General features: G+C 39.9%; 1 protein-coding gene across 1 annotated transcript; it reads left to right on the forward strand.

Annotated features, from left to right (window-relative positions):
- The first annotated feature begins 124 nt into the window (after nt 1-124).
- Nucleotides 125-20601, forward strand: AKAP8L (A-kinase anchoring protein 8 like). Its single transcript, XM_081895178.1, is given in 14 exon segments — nt 125-248; nt 251-286; nt 4199-4231; nt 5726-5963; nt 8789-9248; nt 9709-9826; nt 10683-10726; nt 12142-12196; nt 14295-14403; nt 14835-14976; nt 15362-15467; nt 16431-16561; nt 17586-17681; nt 19395-20601. Coding segments are annotated over 14 exon segments (2037 nt in total). The 5' UTR covers nt 125-139; the 3' UTR covers nt 19755-20601.
- Nucleotides 20602-22235: the final 1634 nt, after the last annotated feature.

Consider the following 22235-nt stretch of genomic DNA (forward strand, 5'->3'; position numbering starts at 1 on the left):
TTGGCATCCGCAATTGCCTTATAGGTTAACCGAAGTGGTTCTGATCGATGCCTCCCGCCTCTAATGAAATACGAGGGCTCTAGGCCTCTGCTCCCAATAGCGTGTGGGGGGGGGGCGGGACTAAACGCCGTAACCGCCAATGGCTGACCAGCTAGGTGAGCGAGCGCGGCCAACAGTGTCGGGAGGCGGGGCTAGCAAGCTGCCGTTGCCGTCTGGCGCAGGAGGTAACGGGTGTGAGGAGTGTGGTTTTGTAGTGGAGCCGCCACCGCCATCATGAGCTATTCAGGTGAGCGTCGGGGGCCGGGTGAGGGGGGGAGAGAGGGCGGCCGCCTGTCGGGCGTGATGGTGGGGGGCCGGGTTCCTCCCACCCACCGCGAGTGGGCCAAAGGGAGCGCAGGGCCCGGCCCTGTGTCAACATCTCGGGGGGTGGGGTCAGCAGCGCTGCCTTTCCCTTCTCTCCTGGCAACGCTGTGCTGACCCCCGTTCCCCGCGGGGGTGGGCTGCTGAGGTGTTTGCCAGGCGTCGTTTTCCCGTTGCTCCCGCCAAATAAAGAAATGGCGCGTGGGGGGCGGGGAGGTTCTTGGACGGTTTCAGGCTGTGCGCGCAGGGTGCGCCGCCCTCCTCAGCCGCCCGCCCCTCCTTGTGCGAATGGGATCGGGGAAAGGTGAATGTCAGCATTGCTCCTCTGCGCCCGCCGCCTCAGAATCGGGGTGGGAGGGAAGGAAGGAGGGATGAATCTTTGCGTCTCTGCCGTCTTTGCACACGCGCACCCCACTGCTTGGTATCTGCGAGCGGTTATAATAGGAGTGGGTGTGGGAAGGTGGCGCAGGAAGAAAAAAAAAGGGGGGAACCTCCCCCCGTGTCCGATCGGTTATGGCTTCCCTTGGAATAACTGCCATTGTTTCCCCCTTGCTGAACCACCAACTAACACTCTTTGGGATTTAGAAAGGCTGTTTGCCAAAGAGGAGTTGCTTTCTAAATAAAATAAAATAAAAACGCGAACGTGGCATGTCCCCTTGAATCCTAGCTCCCCGCTGTTCGTTTAGGTTTATGCATGCGCGATGTTATACGGCTATCAGAACTTGCGGTGTCAACATTTGCCTTTCTAGCCCTTTGGTTATGTAAGTGTGGAACCAAATCTATTTCATAAAATATGAGGTAGTCTCTTCATTATCAGTATGGTTGCCCAGCTACAGATGGAATTATATGCAATTAAAATAGTCTGGCACCTGTGCCCCAAGTGCATGTTAGTACATACTGAAGACAAACCTGACTGATTTTTGTCTGAAAACCTAAAAAAGCAAACCCAAACAGTTTGCTGGCTGCTTTGGACAGCTTTGGTGCACTTAGAAGTGATATAAATTCTTCCATGGATCACTTCCTAATTCCCATATGTGACAGATGCAGGTGGTATTCATTCCCTCAGCATGTACCATGGTCAATATTTTTCTCAGTCATTAATATTTTTTATCAAAGGTAAAGGTAAAAATAGAGTATGGAGTTCTCTCTTAAAGGTAGTTCTTAACCCTTACCACCCCCATAAGATAGTAGCTTCTCCCAGTTCTCACCTGAGATCTTTCCTTTCTCCTCCCAGCCTCTCACTCTGGGAGACCAACATTTCCCTGATCAATGTTTTTCTAACTAACCTCAATTAGTCATATTTTTTGCTTCAAATGTTTGAGTAGGGACTTGATACTGGCATGTGAAAAGCATGGGTTCTGTCCAGCTGCATGTCTGGAGTTCTACTTGCACATGGGACTTCCTCTCCCTCCACATCTTCAATATCTACTCTAGAGCATCCTCTGAAGGAGGTTCTGAGGGTGGGGGGATTGCAGGGGGGAGGAGGGGGAAGTTCTGGTGTGCAAGCAGAAGTCTACTGTGCTAGTGAAATAGCAGTACTGGAAATACTGTAATACTATATTTCTGTGAAGTTTTGACACATTATCTTTGTTATGAAATAAAGATACTTTAGATTTTAATGATATGCCTAATTTGATGATTATCTGAGGAGTTAATCACTCCTGTTTTGATTTCAAATGGGTTATGATATTTAAATGGAAAATGTTATTAGTGAGCAAGGTGCCGGGCTTACTTTGCACCAGGAATTGAACACTAGGAATACAAATGGGTGAAAGCATATGTAGTGTGCTTCTCACTGTGAACAGAGTGCTCCTGAGTAAAAGCAGTCATCCCCTTACTTGAACAAATTAAGACTGTGGGCAAAAATGCTGAGCCACAATCACATACATACATACATCAAGTAAAGTCCATTGAACTCAATAGGTTTCTGAGATGTGCACTGTTAGTGGCCGTTTGTAGTGGCTATACAAGTTACTTGTACTGATTCTGATGTACTATAGGAGTTGTATTCTGTGTCCGCTAAATGGCTACAAAAGTTCTTGTGCCTCACAATATTGCTGTGTCTTCTGGACAAGCACAGGTCCCTTAAGGTCTAATTCATCTTTCAGTAAATATATTTTTGATTAATTATACAAATCTAGTTGTTCAGAATTGGTGTATTTTTCATCTTTGGTAAAAGGACTGTGTGCTAGGTTTCAGAGGACTACTGTTCTGGTACTAGTTCAACCTCTTTATAGGAGATTGTAGCAGTGATACATGCTTTACAGCTAGCCGTTGTAGCTCTTTGCTCCTTGTGGACTTTGATTCCTTTTAGAAAGGTAGTGTTGGAGTTAAAAGGCCTTAAGAAGCAGAGTTCTGAATTAGTACCTAAATAGTAGTTATTGCTGCTTCAAGGTCAGTGCATTTTCATTTATAGTCTTGGTTTATGGAGAAGGGGGTGTCTGTTTATGTGCTCCTTCGCACCTTCTGTGGGAATTCCCTATTATCCCCTTTTACCACGGTTCACTGTTATGTGATTGTTAGTGATTCTGCTAATGGATGTTCCAAGGAACTGTTAGGCGCTCCCTTAGTAACAGTTACAAAAAATAAATGAGGGTAGAGAAGGGATGATGTGTGAGATGGGAGAGACAAGGAGCATGTGATCCTGTGGCCTACTCCTGATCTCTAAACTATAGTTGTATGTTACATATATACTGGCCTACAAATGATGACTCACTCACTAATATTCCAAGCTAATGTAAATTAGCAATAATCCTTTTCTTATTTACTTCTGGTCAGAGTGCTTTGAAATGGAGATTTCACTTGATGCAGTTGAACTTGTAATCCTTATGCTATTGATTTAAACAGGATTGATTCATGACATTATCATTGAGCCTATTTTTGTCTGTGTAGTAGTCCCCACCATTCGGGCAGGTGAAGCAGGTCTGAAGGGGATATTGATATATATTTTCAGTAATGCCCTTATGAATGCTAAGTAATTCTGTCTGAGCCTTACTTTTATCAGACTACAATAAAGTAACTAAAAACAATTATCCTAGTGTTGTGCCAGTTTGAGAATTTTCATGCACATGAGTATATGTGTAAGAGATTCATGACAGAAATGAAAGAGAAACTTTTAGATAAAGTTGGAATACTGAGGGCAATGTTGACAGGAGGCTGAGGGATGAAAAATGTGCGTTTTAAATGGCTTAAACAACCTTTTATTAATTGATAGTTTTTTAATTTAATAAGCTATAAATTAAAAAATGAGATGCCATAGGTTACTAGTGGGATACATTCACAAGATGTTGCAGGCTGATAGGTCTCAATAGCTTTGTAATGTTTTTGCTCTGTATTGCTAAGTTATACAAACTTTGTTTGGATGCTTCTTGAACCTTCAGAAGTGCTGGATTCTTAGGATTCTGCTATCAACATACCATACCACCCTTTCTTACCCCCCTCAATGCTGTCTATAAACATAGCCTGGGATTTCCTTTGAGCGGCAGTGCTTGCCATAGTTGTTCAAGTCTGTGTAACTCAAGGTTAGCCTATCATTATTAGCAACAAGAGTACACACCAGATGATAGGGTTCTACAAAATAATATTGTAGACTGCAGGTTAGACCATGGGCAGTGCAGATAGCACATTCCATCTGTCCACAGATCAAAAAAATGTCAATTAGCTGTCAAATGAAATGAAGTTAGGTCAATTTTTGTTAAAAAAAATTCTTGTGATTTAACTGTCATTCAATGAATATTCATGCCAGGTCTGCTTAGTATTTTGAATAGTACTTTGGGTAGAATGATAATAACCTTATAACTAACATGATTTTTTTACCTCTGGGGTATCTTCTTTCTAGGTTATGGAAACTGGAACTCTGGCACAAATAGAGGCAAGTACCATAAAACCTTAGTTGACTGCCAATATGCATAACAGTTAAATCAAAAAGTAAATTCAGAACTAATGTTGAAATGTAACGGTTTTCACAGTTTTGGTGTATTTCCTCCTTTTAATATCTTCTGGCACTCATGCTCCTTTTATCCATCAATATCGTTAAGTCAGAGTTTATGTTACAGTTTCTGGCCCTGTCAGTGAGACTACTGTGGATTCTTACTTATGGCTGATATTTGATCATCTGTATGTTTAATTTGGGCATTAATTTATCTCCTTTCACCTCCTACATGGTAACAATCATATTCATGTTAACTCAGAAATAGCCCAATTACTTCATTGAGATTTATCACAAGAAATGTGCATAGCATTATAGCCAAATTCCGCTTGCTTGCTAGCTCTTTTCCAAATGTTCAAAGAATAACAAAGCATCATGAACTTTCATAGGAATTTAGATTTTCAGCTGCAATACTATATAGAGTTTGGGGGGAGTATGCCCCACTAAATTACCAGTAAATGGGATTACTTCTGAATAACCATATTTAGGATCACACTGTTAAGCTGTAATTGTATAAACAGCAGGAATTCGACCCCTTGGAACAGAATGGGACGATTTCCAGTAAACATGTATAGGACGCAGTGTTAGTTTCAAATTATGAAGTGTGGGTATGGAGACAGTAACAATGGAGTATATAAATCATGGAAGGCATGCTAGGGATCCAGTTCTGCATTGTATTCTGCAGTCCAATTACTATTGTAAATGGCTTTGGGATGCCTGATGGGAAGCAATTCATAAATGAAATAAATTATAAGTACTATTAGCTTGAATAACTTTATTTTACTGGATGTGATGAATTTTCATTTCCACCCTTAATCAGTTTTAGTTCTAAATTTGTGTCCTTACAGTATTGTGTGAAGATGAAATATGGTGTCTTGCAATTAGGTTCTCTTCTTATTGACACTGTTGTGCCACTTGCTAGAATTTTTTAAGTGATTTGAGAATATTTTATTGGATATCTATAAATTTAGTAGATTTCTTATGTAAATGACTAATTGTAGATGCTGGGGTAGGTGCTAAGTGTCTCTCCTGAAAACTCCCCCCCCCTCCTCCTAAAGAGAGGTGGATCATTATCCGAGGTAAGATGTGCTGCTCATGGAGGCTGCCACCTTGGGCCTCTCTAGCAATCAGGATACACCTGACGGTATTGTTAATGGTGCTATAGTTGGAGGTAATACCAATGCTGTAGCAGCTGAGCCCTTTTGCAGATGAGAAAAAAATGAAGGTTGACTTTAGCAGGAAATTTGCTATGTACTTTTTCCATAGGTAAGAATTTTAATATTTGGTAGGAGTTCAGAAAATGTTTGTCCAGACATTTTAGACACAGCTATATCCTGAAGAGGAGCATTCTTGACGGTGATAATCTTGCATTAGATGCTTATGTATGGCGGGCAATCTATGCTTACCAAAAAATTCAGTGACTGCTTCTCATTTCAGGTTACGAGGACTATAATTATGGATATGGATACAGTCAGGATAACTCTGGCAATTATGGGTACGGTATGGCCACTTCAAACTCTTGGGAAATGCCTAATTCAGATACAGACATGAACTATAACGCATCCACTGGCACCAGTGCTGATGTAATAACAAAATTTAACAAGCGCTTAGATATGGTGTCTCATCTAGAAACTGACACGATGCAAGGAGGACATTATGGCTCAGGTGGAGACAGGTGAGTGTAGAGACAAAGGTGAAAAGGTTCAGTAATAGTTATAGATCAGGGCAGTTTCTGAAAGACATGTTGATCTAATGTGCTGTTGCCTAAGAGCTGTTCCCTTTGTTCTCCGACTGATAGTATTGCTCTTTGCTTCATATCTTTGCTGTTGCTTATAGAGCTGGGGGGTGGGGAGGAGACAGAATTAGCCAAGTTGTACTTCCTCTGCCTTAGCTTTGAAAATAAGGTGCTTGTACAGTGGTACCTCAGGTTACAGATGCTTCAGGTTACAGACTCCGCTAACCCAGAAATAGTACCTCGGGTTAAGAACTTTGCTTCAGGATGAGAATGTAAATCGCACCACAGCGGCAGCAGGAGGCCCCATTAGCTAAAGTGGTACCTCAGGTTAAGAACAGTTTCAGGTTAAGAACGGACCTCCAGAACGAATTAAGTTCTTAACCCAAGGTACCACTGTAAACATCTTTTCGTGAGGAAAGTTTGTTAATACTGCAACAGTTGATAAATTAATTGTAATGAATTATTCTGAAAGAATAGCAGATTTTAGAAATCTCATATAGTTTTGGATAGGTCACTATTTTCACAGAGTGTATGTAAGGTACCATCAATGTTAATGGGATATGTGTTTAGTCGGTTACCATAACTTAAGATTTTGCTCCAGCCAACTGAAACAGAAAATAAGTAAATAGAGAATTCTGTAGAATCTTTTCTCAGTACATTTCTCATCCCTAGAAGTCATTAATAAATTGTTTAAGTTATTGTTCATACATAAGGAAGTTAACTTTGGATTGTTGAAGTGACTAGTGCTTATTGCTGTTAAGCAGGATATACGGTATAAAAAGATGTCAGAAGTATTTGCTTCACACTTATACCTGAGATTTTAACAGTTTTAGAGACATTGATTCCCAGACAGTTAGTGCACTTCACTAGAATGGCTATATTTAGGGTTTTATTGGTTGACAGTCCTGTTTCATGGATGCATTTCTAGAGGTCAGGTGAATGAACTATGTCTAAATAAATTGTATGTGTCATTCCCTCTGGGAAAGGTGTCAAGGGGTCACTGTATTATAACCCGTTTTGTGTACATTCATGCAGCTTAGTGGAATCAAAGCATAGTACTTAAACTGTAATGGGTAAATTATGCATAGCATTCTGTACTGCTTTTCTATGTGTTGTCACTGTTTGTTTACCAGGTTCTAAAAGTAGCTTACAGTATCATAGAGGATGTTAATATTTTTTATTTTAAAATACCTTCGCTACTCCTTAATATTTATCTTACTGATATTGTGTCAGTTTTTAATTTATGACATTTTCATAAAAATAGAAGATGCAGGAGATTTACAGAAATCCTTAAGGGATAACAGTATCAAATGTGATTTTGGTAGTGTATGCGCTCTATTTGCACTCATTAAAACAGCATCTCTTGCCTAAGAAAGGTAATTGTTGTAGATAGTTTTGCCAAATAGTATTTCTGTGTTTAAACTACAGATTTCATGTGCTGGAAGAGTATAAAAGTTTAATCTCCCCTTTGCAGATACTGACTCAGGTTGTCAGGCTCTGCTGAAGTTGCAACCCTGTGCACATTTGGAAGCCAGTGTGATGCATCTCCCTATTTTCAGTTCTATCATACTAGGTGAATATTAACCCAGCACTGTTATTCTCACTTGAGAGCCTAGGTGAGCATTAGAGACTAAATAGCAGGAAGTTGAAATAGATTTATACTTTGGAAAACAATTTCATAGAAGGCTCAGCTACAACAGTGAGTAGTGCTATGATATAAATTGGCACAAGATAGGGTTGATAGATGGAATATTTGAGCTTACCCTGATAGCTTTTAGAATGACACTTTTTGTTCAGAGTTAGTTTTTAAAGTCTCCTCCTCAGCCATTGTTTCCTCAGCCATGTCCTTGCTTTCAGATCCTTGATACAAAGCTTGACCATTGATTTTTGCACTTGTGCCCAGTACTGGTTTTATTAAGTGCAACATGACTTTGTTTTGGTCTGCCATAGCAATTGAAACAACATGCTTTCAGGAATAATGTGGATTTTTGCATTCAACTGCATCTTTGTCTCAGAGCCTCTGTACTGTTTTACATGCATAGTATGTAGCTTAAATTTAAAGTTCTTCTGCAGCTTATGGAACATTCTTGTGAAATTGTGCTGGTTCAAAGCTCCCCTTTATAGAAACAAGTCAACTTGTTTGTCTCAGCCACTCATTATAGTGAGCATAGAAAATGGAATTGTAAGGTGTACTCACATATTTTGTCTGCACTGAGCTTTCCTGCAGGCAAAATGTCATGTATAAGCATCTCTTTAGTATATAGATGATTTCTGCTTTCTTTTCTTCTTACTAAAACCACTTTATTTTCCAAACTGCTAATAATTTGTGGGAACCGACCTTGCATCCAGTGACTTCACTTGTTTTGCATAGCTGAACACCTGAAGTGATTGGAGTGTGAAACCAGTAAAAGGAAAAAAATTAAGAATTTGTATGATTCCCCCAAATTGAAAATATGTTTGTCAATCTGATCGGAGTGCTATGCTCTTTCTATGATTGACTGAGGCTAAACAGAACAAGAATTCTATGTAGCCTTATGTTGATTGCCCCCTCTATGTCCTTCCCCACTGCTATAATGCCCAAGGGAATAATTCTCATACTGAGTTAAAACCTCAGTTGAGCTTTGTTATTACCTTGACTCTAGAACAATTATGAGAGGTTGTTTCCTTTAATGTGACCTGTTTTACTGCCATTTTTGGCAGACACTTTAACATGGTGCTCTATATGCTACTGATTAGATTCCTTGCTTGCTGTGCAATTCTTGCAGGTATGATACATATGAGTCCTACGACTCAAGGCCTTCACTAAACGACCGTGATCTGTACAGATCCGGCTATGATTACAGTGAAGCTGAACATGACACCGACAATGCCTATGAAGGCCACTATGACAACTCCTATGGGAACCGCAGGGACCAGTACCACAACAGAGCACGTGACAACTTTGGCCACCGGGGTCAGAACTGGGCCAGAGACAGGCGAAATAACAGACCCATGGCTTCTGCATATTCTGGGCGCATGGGCGGACAGTGGAATGAACCACCAGTGCCAATGGGAGGACGGGGCCATGGCCCCAATAGGCCCCCATCCCTTTTCTCCCACAAACTATTCCCTGAATACAACATGTTCCAGGGAATGCGAAGTTTCTCTGGCAACATGCGCTTTGGAGGAGGCGGCATGAAACAACGAATGAGGAGAAACTGGAAAATGTGGGATGCAGATTTTAAAGTAAGTACCTATGTGATCTTCTCCCACCTGTTTTCTGCCCCATTTTTAGGGACATTGCCCAGCAAGAGAACTGCCTAGAACTGAGTGCAAAGGAGTCTGTTTTGTAATTTAAACTGTTTTATTATAGGGAGCATTTTTCTTCTCTGTCTCTTACATCTGCTTGGCACATCTTTATTTTAAACTGTTCTTTAGGAATCTCATTGTCTTCAGTATGCTGCCTTAACACCAAAAAGATTAATCACTGGATTTTAGTCATATCTAGGAAGTGTGACCTGGGATTCATTCGTTCGTTTCTTATAAAATAGGTCAGGTCTTAGGTGTGCATGTCTGTACCTATTGAAATGAGTTTTCTTGAGTGTAGAGAACATAAAATGTGAATGAATGAACATTTCTTGGTTGGTGATAAGAGAACTTTTAGACTGTGCATGTGAGTAAAAACAGTCTTTTCTTTAATTCATAGAAAAAAAGAATAAAGAATGAGCCTACTGCTAATAAACGAAAACAGGCTAACAGTTCTGATGAGCCTGACAGTAAGGCAGCAAAAACTGATGGCTCTGACAACTCTGACTCTGATAATGGTAAGAGCAAATCACTGAAGCCTCCTGCCTTGTCTTCTTTTCATTGCATCTTAGTTTGCCAATATTGAAACATTAAAAAAAAAATTAAAAACTTTATTTAAACTGAAAGAAACCAATGATTACAGGAATATAATATAAAAGTAAGCTTCACATCATACTTTGGTTGTTCAGGAAAAGGGTGCATCAAGACAACCAGATTTCCCTCATCAGTGCAGGCAGACAACTTTGTGCACCAGTACTAAGAATATAAGAAATAAAGTCCTTCCACATAGCATATAATTTTCAGGGTCTTCTGAGCCATTAGAGACCTTTAAATAGTGGGTAATCTCTGAAATTGCTGTTTGTCCTCATACATTTGTATCAAATGGTGTTTTCCACTATTGTGTTATTAAGATTCTGATTGCAGCCCCAGCGTCCATGTTAGCAGGTCTTTTGAGCATGAATTACAGAAGCATTCTAGAGATTTAACTGAGAAACTCGGTGGGGCCATTACAATAACACTTTCACATATATTGGAATCTCCCTATAAATGTTAGTCCAAAATTTAGAAACCAGTGGGCATTCCCACCAGAGATGAATAAAGGTGCCTCTGCCCCCCACACAAGCGATCTAGCAAGAGTCCAGATATTCTAGAAATCTGTATCAGTGTCTGATGCCATGTATGCTGTTTTTTATTAATGTTCATTAAAACAAAACTTTTTGTGAAATATTTCAGGCCTGCAACCCTATACCCACTTACCTGAGAGCAAATATAATTGAACTCAGTAGAACTTGCTTCTGAGAAGTCATATATAGGGTTGCACTGTTACAGTCATTTTATAGTCTGTATAGTTACTTGATATGTTGTTCTTTTCAGAAGAGGGCCCTGAAGGAGAAGCTACTGAGAAGGGTTCTAAAAATGTGAGTCTGAATTTAGTCTTGCTACAAAGACAAAGATTTATAATCCCAGTGTCTTATACATATATGATAGGAACAAGAGTTACAAATGACGTCCTGCCATGCTTGCCTTTCTGTTTAGGGAGAGACCATGTACAGTTCCTTTTTTCTGTTGTTCAGAAACCAGAGGCTAGTGTGACTAGGTGATGAATGAATGTTTAAAGAGCAAAGCTGACTCAAGGCATTGGTGCCCGAGATGAACACAAGCTCATTCCTCAGCCTCACTACAATAAGTAGTATAATAATTTAAATTGTTGATAATTCGCTCTCCTTTAATGATTCTCATGATATGTAGACTGGGGTAACGCATTCACTTTGCTTTTTGTCAGGTCTGACACTGAGAAGACATACTTGGTGTTTTTTCAGTTATTTATTGAAGATTTAACGTATAGATCTATTACAAAATACATCTGCTTCCAAATAATCTATTATGTTGTGCTCAGATATAGGATGGACAGAAAGTGTTAGTGTGCAAATACAGGGTGAACCCTATACAGATTGCATTGCTGGCTATTCATTGTAGGTGATTGGGATTGTGCCAGCTGACTCTGCTCCCATCTGATGTTAGTGCATGTTAAAGTTGGGTTTTGTGTGCATATAGCTCAATATATGTAGGTCTGATTTGTGTAAATTGTGTTCCCCAAATGTGAGAGATCAGATCTGGCCTGCATGCATAAGGCCCCCTACTGTAATATGGCATTCCTTGCACTGGTGTCAGGCAGATGTAGTGAAAGGATGGATGCAGCAAAAGGGGGTTAGGCCAGCTGACACAATTCCCCACCTTTTAGGTATGTTTGTGTATGGCTAAGAACTTAAGAAGGCATAGAACAGGAATGGCCCTCCAGATATTGGTGGACTACAACTTACATCATCTCTGACCATTAGCCATGTGCCCTGGGGCTGATGGGATTTAAAGTGCAACAACGTTAGAAGAGCCAAAGGTTCCTTACCTCTGGCTTAGAGTTTGAGCATAGAGTTATAGTTTGATCAGTGCAGAACTGAGCAGAGTTCTATTTCAGTCCATACTATCCAAATGTAGTTAGTGTCAATTTTTCAAATTTTAATTGCAGATCTTAGGATTTTGAGAGGTTTCTTAGAACATGAAATTCTTAAACAAATTCTGATGCAGCTACGGGTTTTTCCATTGCTCATTGTTGCAGAGATACTCACAATCACAGCCTACTATATTGATGTTTCTAGTAAATGGTAATTTTGTACTGTGGTTATGAACAGTGGCTGTTTTTTGTCTAAGCCCCAAATCATCTTGGTAGCTAGCAGCACTCCTGATTACTTGATGTAAAGGTTATTTCTACATGTGTTGTTACCTTGCCTGTAAGCAAGTGCAGCTCTATGCTTCAGTGTCTTTAATTACATTTTAGGAGGGAGAGGGAGAAGGAGGTGAAGATGAGGAAAGAAAAGGAGACTCTGCGAAAGGTAAGTTCAAATGTACATGCATTAGGGTACTTCTGGTGATTATGTTATTTTTTGTGACAAGATGTGTGGAATATTGTGCAATTTCTTTCTGGGAACTTGGTGTATAGAATAACCAAATCACTGTTTGTATCCTTTGAATAATTTGGTGTACTGATTAATTTATTTCTTTCTTTTTTGTTTGTATCTTTTATATTTATATTTTTCTTGTTTTGTATTTTTTCTTTTTAGTTTTGAATATTTGGATGTAATGTTTAATAAATGCTTTCTTTGTAATTTTTAAAAATGCAATAAAGATTTTTTTAAAAGATGTGTGGAATATTGCAGGAGATACACATTATTGTATTACAGCATTTTATAAACCATTGATAAATTCCAAGTTTCAGTTTTTACATGTTGATTCAGAACTAACTTAGCAAGTATTCCCTAATAATACATGTATCTTGAGTACAACACAATTAGTTAAATTTACAATGATCAAAATATTCAGGTAGAAGAGTTTTACATTGTGGTGTTAATTCTAGCAATTCCCTAGACTATTTGTGGAGGTAGGCTATAACTGTTTTGAGCTAGTTTCCAGTACCAATGTGGCTATGCATGCACAGCAGATCACTTCCAGACAGTGAAATTATTCAAAAATAATAGCTCCCAGAAGCAATAAAAAGCTGCCAGTTGGCTATGCTGAATATTGTTACACATCATCCTAATCTCCGAGTGGTGCAAGATTCTAGAAGTCCAGGCACTTACCCAGTGTTTGTGTTTCCCTTGGAAATGAGGCACAGCAAAGACTGTGGTTTCTTGGATATATGGTTTATTTACATATGTATACAACCTGAGCCTATGGTAGGGGTTCATAGCATTACACTCCCAAGATGTACTCGCTTCATCCCAGTCTTAGATGCCAGCAGAAATCAGCCATGGCTCTCTGTCACCCTGCTCCAGTTTGCTGCCTTGAACAGACTGCCACCTTTTCCCTCACATCATTCCCAGCTGCAATCCTATACCACTACTCTCCTTCCAACCCTGGCCTTTGTCCTGCAAGCTAGCTATGACTTACACCCATTAGTCCTCCAGCACAGAGTACAGTCATACCTTGGGTTACAGCCACTTCAGGTTGCGTTTTTTTGGGTTGCAGACTGCCGAAACCCGGAAGTACCGGAACATGTTACTTCCAGGTTTCAGCAGTCACACATGTGCACTGAGTTGCAACCCGCGTGTGCACAGACACAGGTTGCAAATGTGCATCCTGCACGGATCATGTTCGCAACCTGAGCGTCCACTGTATTTGCTTTGTTAATTGTCCATTACCTTCCTTTTGTTTTCCTTGATGGCTCTTCTCTGAACTTGAAACTGGTTTGGCCTGTACTACAACCTTTTGCTAAATCCAGTGTTTGGCACCCATGCATTAGAGCTGGGGTCCAGGAACCCCACAAACTCATAACAATATAGAAGGAGGGGTTGCTGGTTTGTTTCTGTTCTTATTTTTTATTATATTTTTGTGTGGTTGATACTGTAATTCTATTTTGTGGACAGCACTGAGATCTATGAGTATAGGGCAGTATACAAATGTAATAAAAAATAATAATATAAGCAGCAACACTTATACCTGGAATAACCTGAAGAGAATTCTACTGTGTGGGATCAAGCTCAGAGTTCGTCTAAACTGTAACTCACACTTTATCCTTTATCCAATGACCAGGCAGATTCCTATTTAATATGTAGTACTTTCCAATTAACCTGTGAGGCAAACTAAATGTTTTTCTTCTCATATAAACCATCACTGAACAATTGGTTTTGTGTATCCCACAGTTGTGTCTCCCAACAATTATATTTGTCTTAAAATTTTAAGTAGCAATTATGCTTCCAAGTCTGATTAAACTCCAGGAAACTAGCATTTTGTGAATTATTTTATGTATTCATTTAGAAAATTTACAGACTATTTTATTTTTTTAAAAAAACTATTCAAGCGGTGTACAGATAAGTTATAGTATGGCCTCTTCATTGAAAGTAGATTAGGAACCTGGAGCCCAATCTTACCCAGGAGTTCAGTAAGGTCCATGAGTAGGTATTCTTTAAAAATAAACTGATCTTATTCATGTAGGAGCTATGACCATTCAAGAAGAGATCAGTCAAATCAAGCGCAAATTGCAAGCTGGTAAGAAAACTCAAGAGAGGCAAAAAAAGAGGTATCGTGATCGGATGGTGGAAAGGTAAGTCCAACAAGTTGTTGGAGGTTGATGTTTCATGTTGTACTTTCAAAAGTTTTTCAAACGTATTATAACATTTAAAAACAAGCAATTCTCTGTTTAAATAATAATAATAAGCCAATGCCCTTCCAGTGCTCTACATCACAGCTGTACTGAAGTTCTGTGCAATCTTGGGGATTGCTGGTAGGGTTAGAACAAGAAGTTGGAGGGTTGATGGTCTCACGTATTCACCAACAACAGTTTCAGGATACATGGTCTATAAAGAGTTCAATTGGGAATAAGACAGCAGTGTTGCCTATTCAAGCACACCTAGTGTATTGTAGTTCTTTGCTATAGTAAACTATATCAGCTTGACTACATAAAGAAAACTGGAAGTTTTCAAATTACTGCTGTGCAGATAAAAAGATTTTTCTTTAATTGATATATCTTAACAGGATTCAGTTTGTATGTTCATTGTGCAAGTATCGCACTTTCTATGAGGATGAGATGACCAACCATTTGGAGAGCAAATTCCACAAGGAACACTTTGCATTTGTTGGAACCAAGCTGCCCCAGCAAACAGCTGACTTCCTCCAGGTAGACTTTTTTCCCCTTTGAGCATTCCATTTTCCTTTAGATATTAACATGCAAAGCTAGATGTGGCACTTTGCTTCATTTTCCCCAGTCCCTCCTTGTCATTTGGTTTTTAATTATTTCAAGTGGGGCAAAAAATGTACTTTTGGATGACTATCAGAGTAGAAAACATCAGCATCTCTCAGTTCATCTGTGCTGCTCTTGCATTTTTCAGTACACAACACATCCACACCTTTACCTTAGTTCTTGCTTTTGAGAGAGATGGGAGAAAGGAAAGGAAGGCATAGCTTTGATTGTACTGTATAGTAATCCTAGCATGTTGTGCATTGGGCCAGGCCAGTATGGTATTATACACTATTGAGTATTCATAAGCTTTTCTGCAATGCAGGAGTATGTTGCTAATAAAACAAAGAAGACAGAAGAACGCCGTAAAGCAATTGAAGATATTAATGCAGTTATACAACAGATCTACAAAGACCAAGATCTTACCCAGGGTAGGTGTCTTAAAATTCAGGTAAAAAGCAATACATACTGTTGTTTTCTTGGGTAAAAATGTTCAGTTTTCATTCAGAAAAATAGGATAGAGGATAGGAAGCAATTCCGTAATGTTCTGTGTGAGACAAAGATGTGCCTAAATTAACTTTGCTATTAGCTGAGATGGATATTGAATGCCCCCTCCCCCCTTTTGGTCCTTTGGTACAGTCGAGGGGGGTGTTTATGTGTGCAAAACAGTCATTGTGTGTACGGTAGGATAGGTACTTTTTTAGAGAGAGAATTTCCCCCACTGCCCCTGAGGAATGGAAGTCTGTTATTTCACCCTCCTATATATTTTCCTGCTATCAAAGGTTTCCTATAGGAATCCTATGGCCCTCCAGACGTTGCTGACAGCGTTCGCAACTCCCATTGTTCAGGCACATTTTGCGACAGAGAATTTCATTAATGCAAGCAGTTTTTGAGCTCTGGGTACAGTACTTGCACCTAAGATTTCAGATTAAAACTGCCACTGCTGGAAGGAAAGGAGGACCTTTTTCTGCCTCCCCACTTCCAACCACTCTTTGAAGACTGGAGAAGGGACCCTCATAAGAATATTAGGGGGGCAGGCAGGGGAAGTATGGCTTTGTTTTTTGCAGCCTTCAAATGAGGACTAGACCATGTGAAAAATGAACATAAGATTTTAGCTGCAGTTTATTCATTTTCAGCTTTGTATTCTTGTTATTAAGAAGCACACCTAGACACTCAGTTGCGGTACCCATAACCTAGGTTTAAGGTGCCATTTAGCTCCTAGTTTTCATATCTCAGTTTCTAACACTGGTTACTGTATTACAGTGCTCATCATCCCTCACCATTGACATGGTGGCTGGGGCTTATAGGAGTTTGTGTTCCCACAGCAGATGGCCATGGGTTTTCCATATGCGTTCTACAGTCTGTAATATTATGACTTCTTTAACTTTTCTCAGACATAGGTATGGAACATTTTGTAAAAAAGGTGGAGGCTGCTCACTGTGTTGCTTGTGACCTCTTCATTCCGATGCAGTATGGAATAATCCAGAAACATCTGAAGTCCCTTGATCATAACCACAACCGCAGAGTAAGTGGATTTGTTGAATTAGCTGTTCACCACAAAAACACACTGGAGAAGCTTGAACAATTACTACATCATTCAACTTTATAATGGCAAAAGCAGATGAAGACTAAAGCAATTGAATAATTTAGGGGCTTTAATGCTTATTTTAACGTAAATATACTTTAAAGAGCATGCTTAAGAGACTATAGTATCTATTTTAAATATATATATCAATATAGTATAGCAACTCACCTGGCAGTAATATAGCCACTAATGGCATCCCATTATTTCCAAGCAGTTCTTTGACCGCAAATGTAGCTCCTGCTTGGTTTTGTTAAAAAACACACACACCAAAAACCTGCTTCGTTAAATTTTTTAAGAAGTCTTTGAGTTGCAAACTGATAATTTGTTCGCTGAAATTCAGTACCCTTAAACTAAAGAACTTTAAAAGTGCATTGGCCAATAAAAATTTTATGTAGACTTTTTGATCTGTTTTGTTAAACACTAACTTATGAAAGAGAGGTGTGTATATCTTGCTTGCTTCACACAGTGGGCATAGGCTGTGGAATCAGTTGATCGCTGCAGCTCAGTACACGTCTTTCTTTTGTGTTACCCAGTGTTTACTGGGAGAGGTGTGGTACACATGCCACAAACAGACTTACACTGCCAAATATAAATTTGCCCTCAGATGTTTGGTTGGATATTAAGGTTCAGAATTAACAGTGGATAGGGTCCAGTGAATTGACAGGTGAGAAAGCAGATTTTTTCCTTCTCGGCTTCCACAGTCTAAGTCTAGAGTGGGGAACCTTTTTGGCTCCAAAGGCCTGATCATTTTCAGGATCTGCCTTGCACACCAAATTTGACCTGTCAAAATCAATTTTGCTTGGGAAGTAGGAGGAGGTTTGTGAGTCTCCTTCCCACATTAAATAGTTCCTTATGAAAATGTGTGAAAAGTTACTGTATTTTGGAAGGCCTGTCTTGGTATAAAAAAGAATGAAATGTAGATACATTTTGTGCAGACCATTTATTTATGTATTTTGTCTTCTAGGCTATGATGGAACAGTCAAAAAAATCATCATTAGTAGTTGCAAGAAGTATTCTTAACAATAAACTTATCAGCAAGAAATTGGAGCGATATTTGAAGGTAAAACGTATAAACATAAGAACGGCCCACCGAGGGGTTATGGGCAGAATCCAAAGTGGCATGAGCGAACTTGATGCTTGCACTGTATAACTTCTTTCCTTCTACCTGCAGCCACCATGCATTCCTGAAATCTGCTCCAGAGGGTACCCTATCCCTCTAATGTAAATTTTGAGGGTGCATGGAGGGCTTCAGGGAAGAAGTGTGTAAGGAGAAGTCTGTTCCACTCACACACATGTTGGATACAACTCCCCCCCCCCCAAAAAAAAACTTTAAAAGAGCCATATTGCTATGTTAACAATGGGAAAGCTTTTATTTTTTAATATTAACTGAGTTTTAATGTATTTTCCGCTAATCTCCATGTTATCTCTCTGCTTCATAGTGCATCCTCTCTTCTCCATGCCCTACTATAAGGGCACTCTCAGTTTCTAAGTCTTAATTTCTCTCTGCAGACCACTGAACCCATTCCTTTTTCCATTTCCCCATCTGTACGTGTCTGCACCTCCAACTTCTTAACTTCCCTATGTTCTTTTACTACAGTGGTACCTCTAGTTACAGACCCTGAAAAGTCTGCAACAATAGCACCGCAATAGAGCACTTCTGTGCATGCACAAGATGCGCAGAGCGCTTCTGCGCATGGCGAAACCCGAAAGTATACACTTCCGGGTTTGCCGTGTTTGTATCCTGAAAAAACGCGACCAGAGACTGATGTAACAAGAGGTACAACTGTATGCAGTTCTCTGCATCTTACAGTGGTTTTTTCTGTTTGCACCCAGTTTCTGTATACACTTTAAAAATCACCTCTCTCTCATTTTGCTTTCTTTCCTATTGTGTTCCCCCTCAAAATACTTTATTGAGAGTGGCAGCAATAGTCCCAGGATATCCACCCTAGTGGAGGGTCCACAGATGCAGATGGACCATGTAGCATGCTTAGTATGCTGCAGCAGGCTTGAAATACATCTCTGAATCCAGGAAGAGGAAGTGTTATATAGGCATTCTCTCATTTCCAGTGCAATTTGGAAGGGTTTCAGTAGGCATTATATCTTCTTGTAAAGATGTGGGAAAGGGCCACAAATGATGGGATGTGGAATTTCCCCAAGTAGCTGCAAATAGAAGGGAGGAGACCACAATCAGTCTGTGAACTGGGCATTGGGCACACCTAGACTGTACTCTATGGAGAGTTTTAACAACTTTTGCAAAATGAAGAGTAATTGTTGTGTAAATTGTAAGATATTTTTAAACTCTTTATAAATTGATATGTACCCACCCACTGGAGTGGGATGACTTTTTAAATTTGTCACATCCTGGAGGTTAAAAGAAATGAGTTTGCTTGTATAATGGAGAACACATTCTTGTTTTCAGAAAGATTATTGAGACACTTGTTGGTTGAAATGCCATAGTCCCCCCCAAAATGATCAGGGATCTTTCACTTGTATCAGAGACTTGATTATATCTACTAGTCAAAGAAAAGGAATGAAAGTTTCCTGATTTCTTGTTACTTTTGTATTTGATTTTCTTCAGGTTCTGTAGATTAAAGCATACCAAAAATAAATAAATAAATTAGTGCAATAGTCAAGGCCTTAAAATTACTTTTATGTGATGGCCCCACTCAACAACAGAAACATGCTTACCCAGCTATATATTGTAGACTGCTCAGTTCCTTAAAGTGTGTGATGTTTAATGCTGGGTGTCAGGTGGTTCTGATTTGTTTTGCAGGGGGAGAATCCCTTCACAGATGATCCTGAAGAGAAAGAGGAACATGAGGAAGGTGAGGCAGGAACAAGTGGAAATATGGAGGAGGGAGCAGCTGAAGGTGAAGAAAACAAGGTTGAAGAAGAAACCAAAGGTGGAGACAATCTGGCTGAGGAAGATGTAGTTGAAGAAGGTACTGCAGAAAACAAAGGAAATGATGATGAAGAACCACCACCAGGACAAATGGAAGAGCAGAATTTGAACACATCCCAGGAATCATTTGCTGCTGAGCAGGAGCAAGAATATGATGAAGAAGGAGACAAAGAAAAAGAAGAAAGAAAAGGATTCATACCTTCAGAGGATATGGAACCACCTGATGAGTGAACTTGCACAGAAGGTTGAAGCGTTTTGAGACTCTGCATTAAAACTTTTTAAACCATAACTGTATTTGTGACACTACATGGCACGCAGCTTTGTTTCTCATTGACTACATTTTCACCTAGTTACAGCACTTGAAAGCCTTTATCTGTAAAGTGTTTTTGGAAATAGCTTTTTTTAACCAAATCTTCATTGTATTAGCTAGGTTTTGTGCAGTACAATTTTTAGGTGGCTTTATACTAGGAAAATACCTCCCCTCCTTTTTGAGTAAATAACTCAAAACCAAATTGTGTTAATTGGCTTCCAACTTTGGGGGGAGGTAATTGTCCTCTAATTTTCTCCCCCCTCCCCCTTTAACTTTGTATATAGTTGAAGATGTTTTTGTTCCCTAGCCAGCCGTGTCTGGATATGTCAATAGCAGAATTCTGGGTTTTAAATTCTGCACGATCGGAGTAACTTCCATGCAACTGTAGCATTCTTCTACTCTACCTTTTTACTTTTAATATGCAGAAGTAATACTTGGGGGTCAGCACAATAGTTTTTCCAGTGCTTTTATTTAAGGATGAATTCTTCCAGTGAATTGAGATAATATTAGGATTACCTGTACATGTGGGTTTTTGGAAGAAGCAGCCACATGAAGGTTGTGCAGGAAGCCTCAAAAAGGGATAAATGCATCCTAGCACATTCGTAAAAGGCAATTCAGCATTGCTCCTTTTGAGTTTTGTCCTGATGTTGTTTAGGGGACATCATTTATGCTGCTTGCCTTAGATTGCTATTCTGTAAATGAAGGCTATGGTAGCCCTTATGAAAGATGAAGAGTGTTACAGAAACATTAAATATTCCCTTCAATGCAGTTCTTTGGTAGTTGTCTCATTCTAAATCATCCTGCAATCTCAGCAATGTACTACTGCTTGTGTGTGTGTGTGTGTGTGTGGATACGTGTGTGCTTTTTTACTACAACCCAAGGTTTATTTTGGTTACACTCTGCCCCATGAAGCAATAGTGCTGCTGCTACAACTACTACTGCTCTTGTTCATCCTTCATTTATTATCGTGTGTTTCTCTTCAAGTACCTGTGTGCTTCCTACAGTGAAAATCAGGTAGTGGACTGGACAGGGTTTTATGATCCTTTGTTTCCGCTTTCCTGCTACATCAAAGGAAAAGGGTGAGTGAAGTAATTGTTGCACCACAGGATGCAGGCCTTGCTGCCATACACCACTCCTGCTACCTTAAGCCTTTGAAACACCTAGCATCTGGAGCTATATGGAAATAAATATTGTGAGTAAATTGCAAAAGTCATTACATTTAATCAACAGAAATAGAAACGTTGAAGGAGGCTTCAGAGTACAGTTTTTCTTTAGGAATGTGTAATGACTTAAGTGTTTAGAACAGTATGCTATGTTTTGTACCTTATCAAGTCTTAGATGTTCCTGATAATGAATTAAATGAATATTGGGTGTACAGTACTGAAATTATAGAACTAAACTCTTTTCTACATATCTGAGCTGGCATCTTGAAATGAAGTGTGTGCTCTGTAAGTGAAGAAAATTTCTGCAACAGCTGTTAGCGAAGGATAGTAAGTTTTAGAAGTATTATGGCAGTCACTGATTGTGGCATAGGTTTCTAATCTTTAAGTAGTCATTGCTGCCTTCTTCAAGCCATTTTAGGTATTTGCCTAAATGATAATAGTACAGTGGAACCTCAGGTTGCGGACGTAATCCGTGACGGAGGCACATCCGCAACCCGCAGCGTTCGCATCCTGAAGCGCCCCGTCTGCGCAGGCACCGGCACAATTTGGTGCTTCCGCGCATGCGCGGGCGGCTAAACCCAGAAGTAACCCATTCTGGTACTTCCGGGTATCCCGCGGTCTGCAACCCGAAAACACGTAACCTGAAGCGTCCATAACATGAGGTATGACTGTACATGTTAGTAGTAAAAATGTGAGTTGCACAAAAATGTTAACTGTAGTTGGGGACAGCGTGTCCCGTTCTGCTGCTTGAGGCAAAACTGGGAGTCCTGCCTGCCACCCCACCGCCTTTACCACTGGCACTAAATACGTATCAACTTTTCCACCCCCACAGGGGCTTCTTCCACCTAAGGTGGCGGCATCACCCCACCTCATGGGTGGGCTGTGCCAGACTGTGGTAACAACTTACTTTGTAGCCATCTTTTTATCAGCTGGTTAAACCCAAAAGGAGTGGTATTCATTTTAAAGCTTATATATACGTCTAAAAACCTCAGTAGCCTCATAGGCATTCCATCTTCATTATTGCACTAACAGCCCACACATAAACATGCTTACTTGCTTGTTTGGAAAGGGGTGGAATTCACTGTAGTGCTAAGTGGGATATGCATGCACAGAACGAGGTCTGCTCACACAAAAAGTCTCTTCCCTACCCACACCTCCCCTAAACCTGTTCTTTGGTTCCTCCCAAGCTTCCAGAGCAGATTTGCGGGGGATGTGGCAGGAGAATGTCCTGTTTCACCA

This window comes from Podarcis melisellensis, assembly GCF_964234715.1.
Source record: "Podarcis melisellensis genome assembly, chromosome: 2".
NCBI classification, from domain to species: domain Eukaryota; kingdom Metazoa; phylum Chordata; class Lepidosauria; order Squamata; family Lacertidae; genus Podarcis; species Podarcis melisellensis.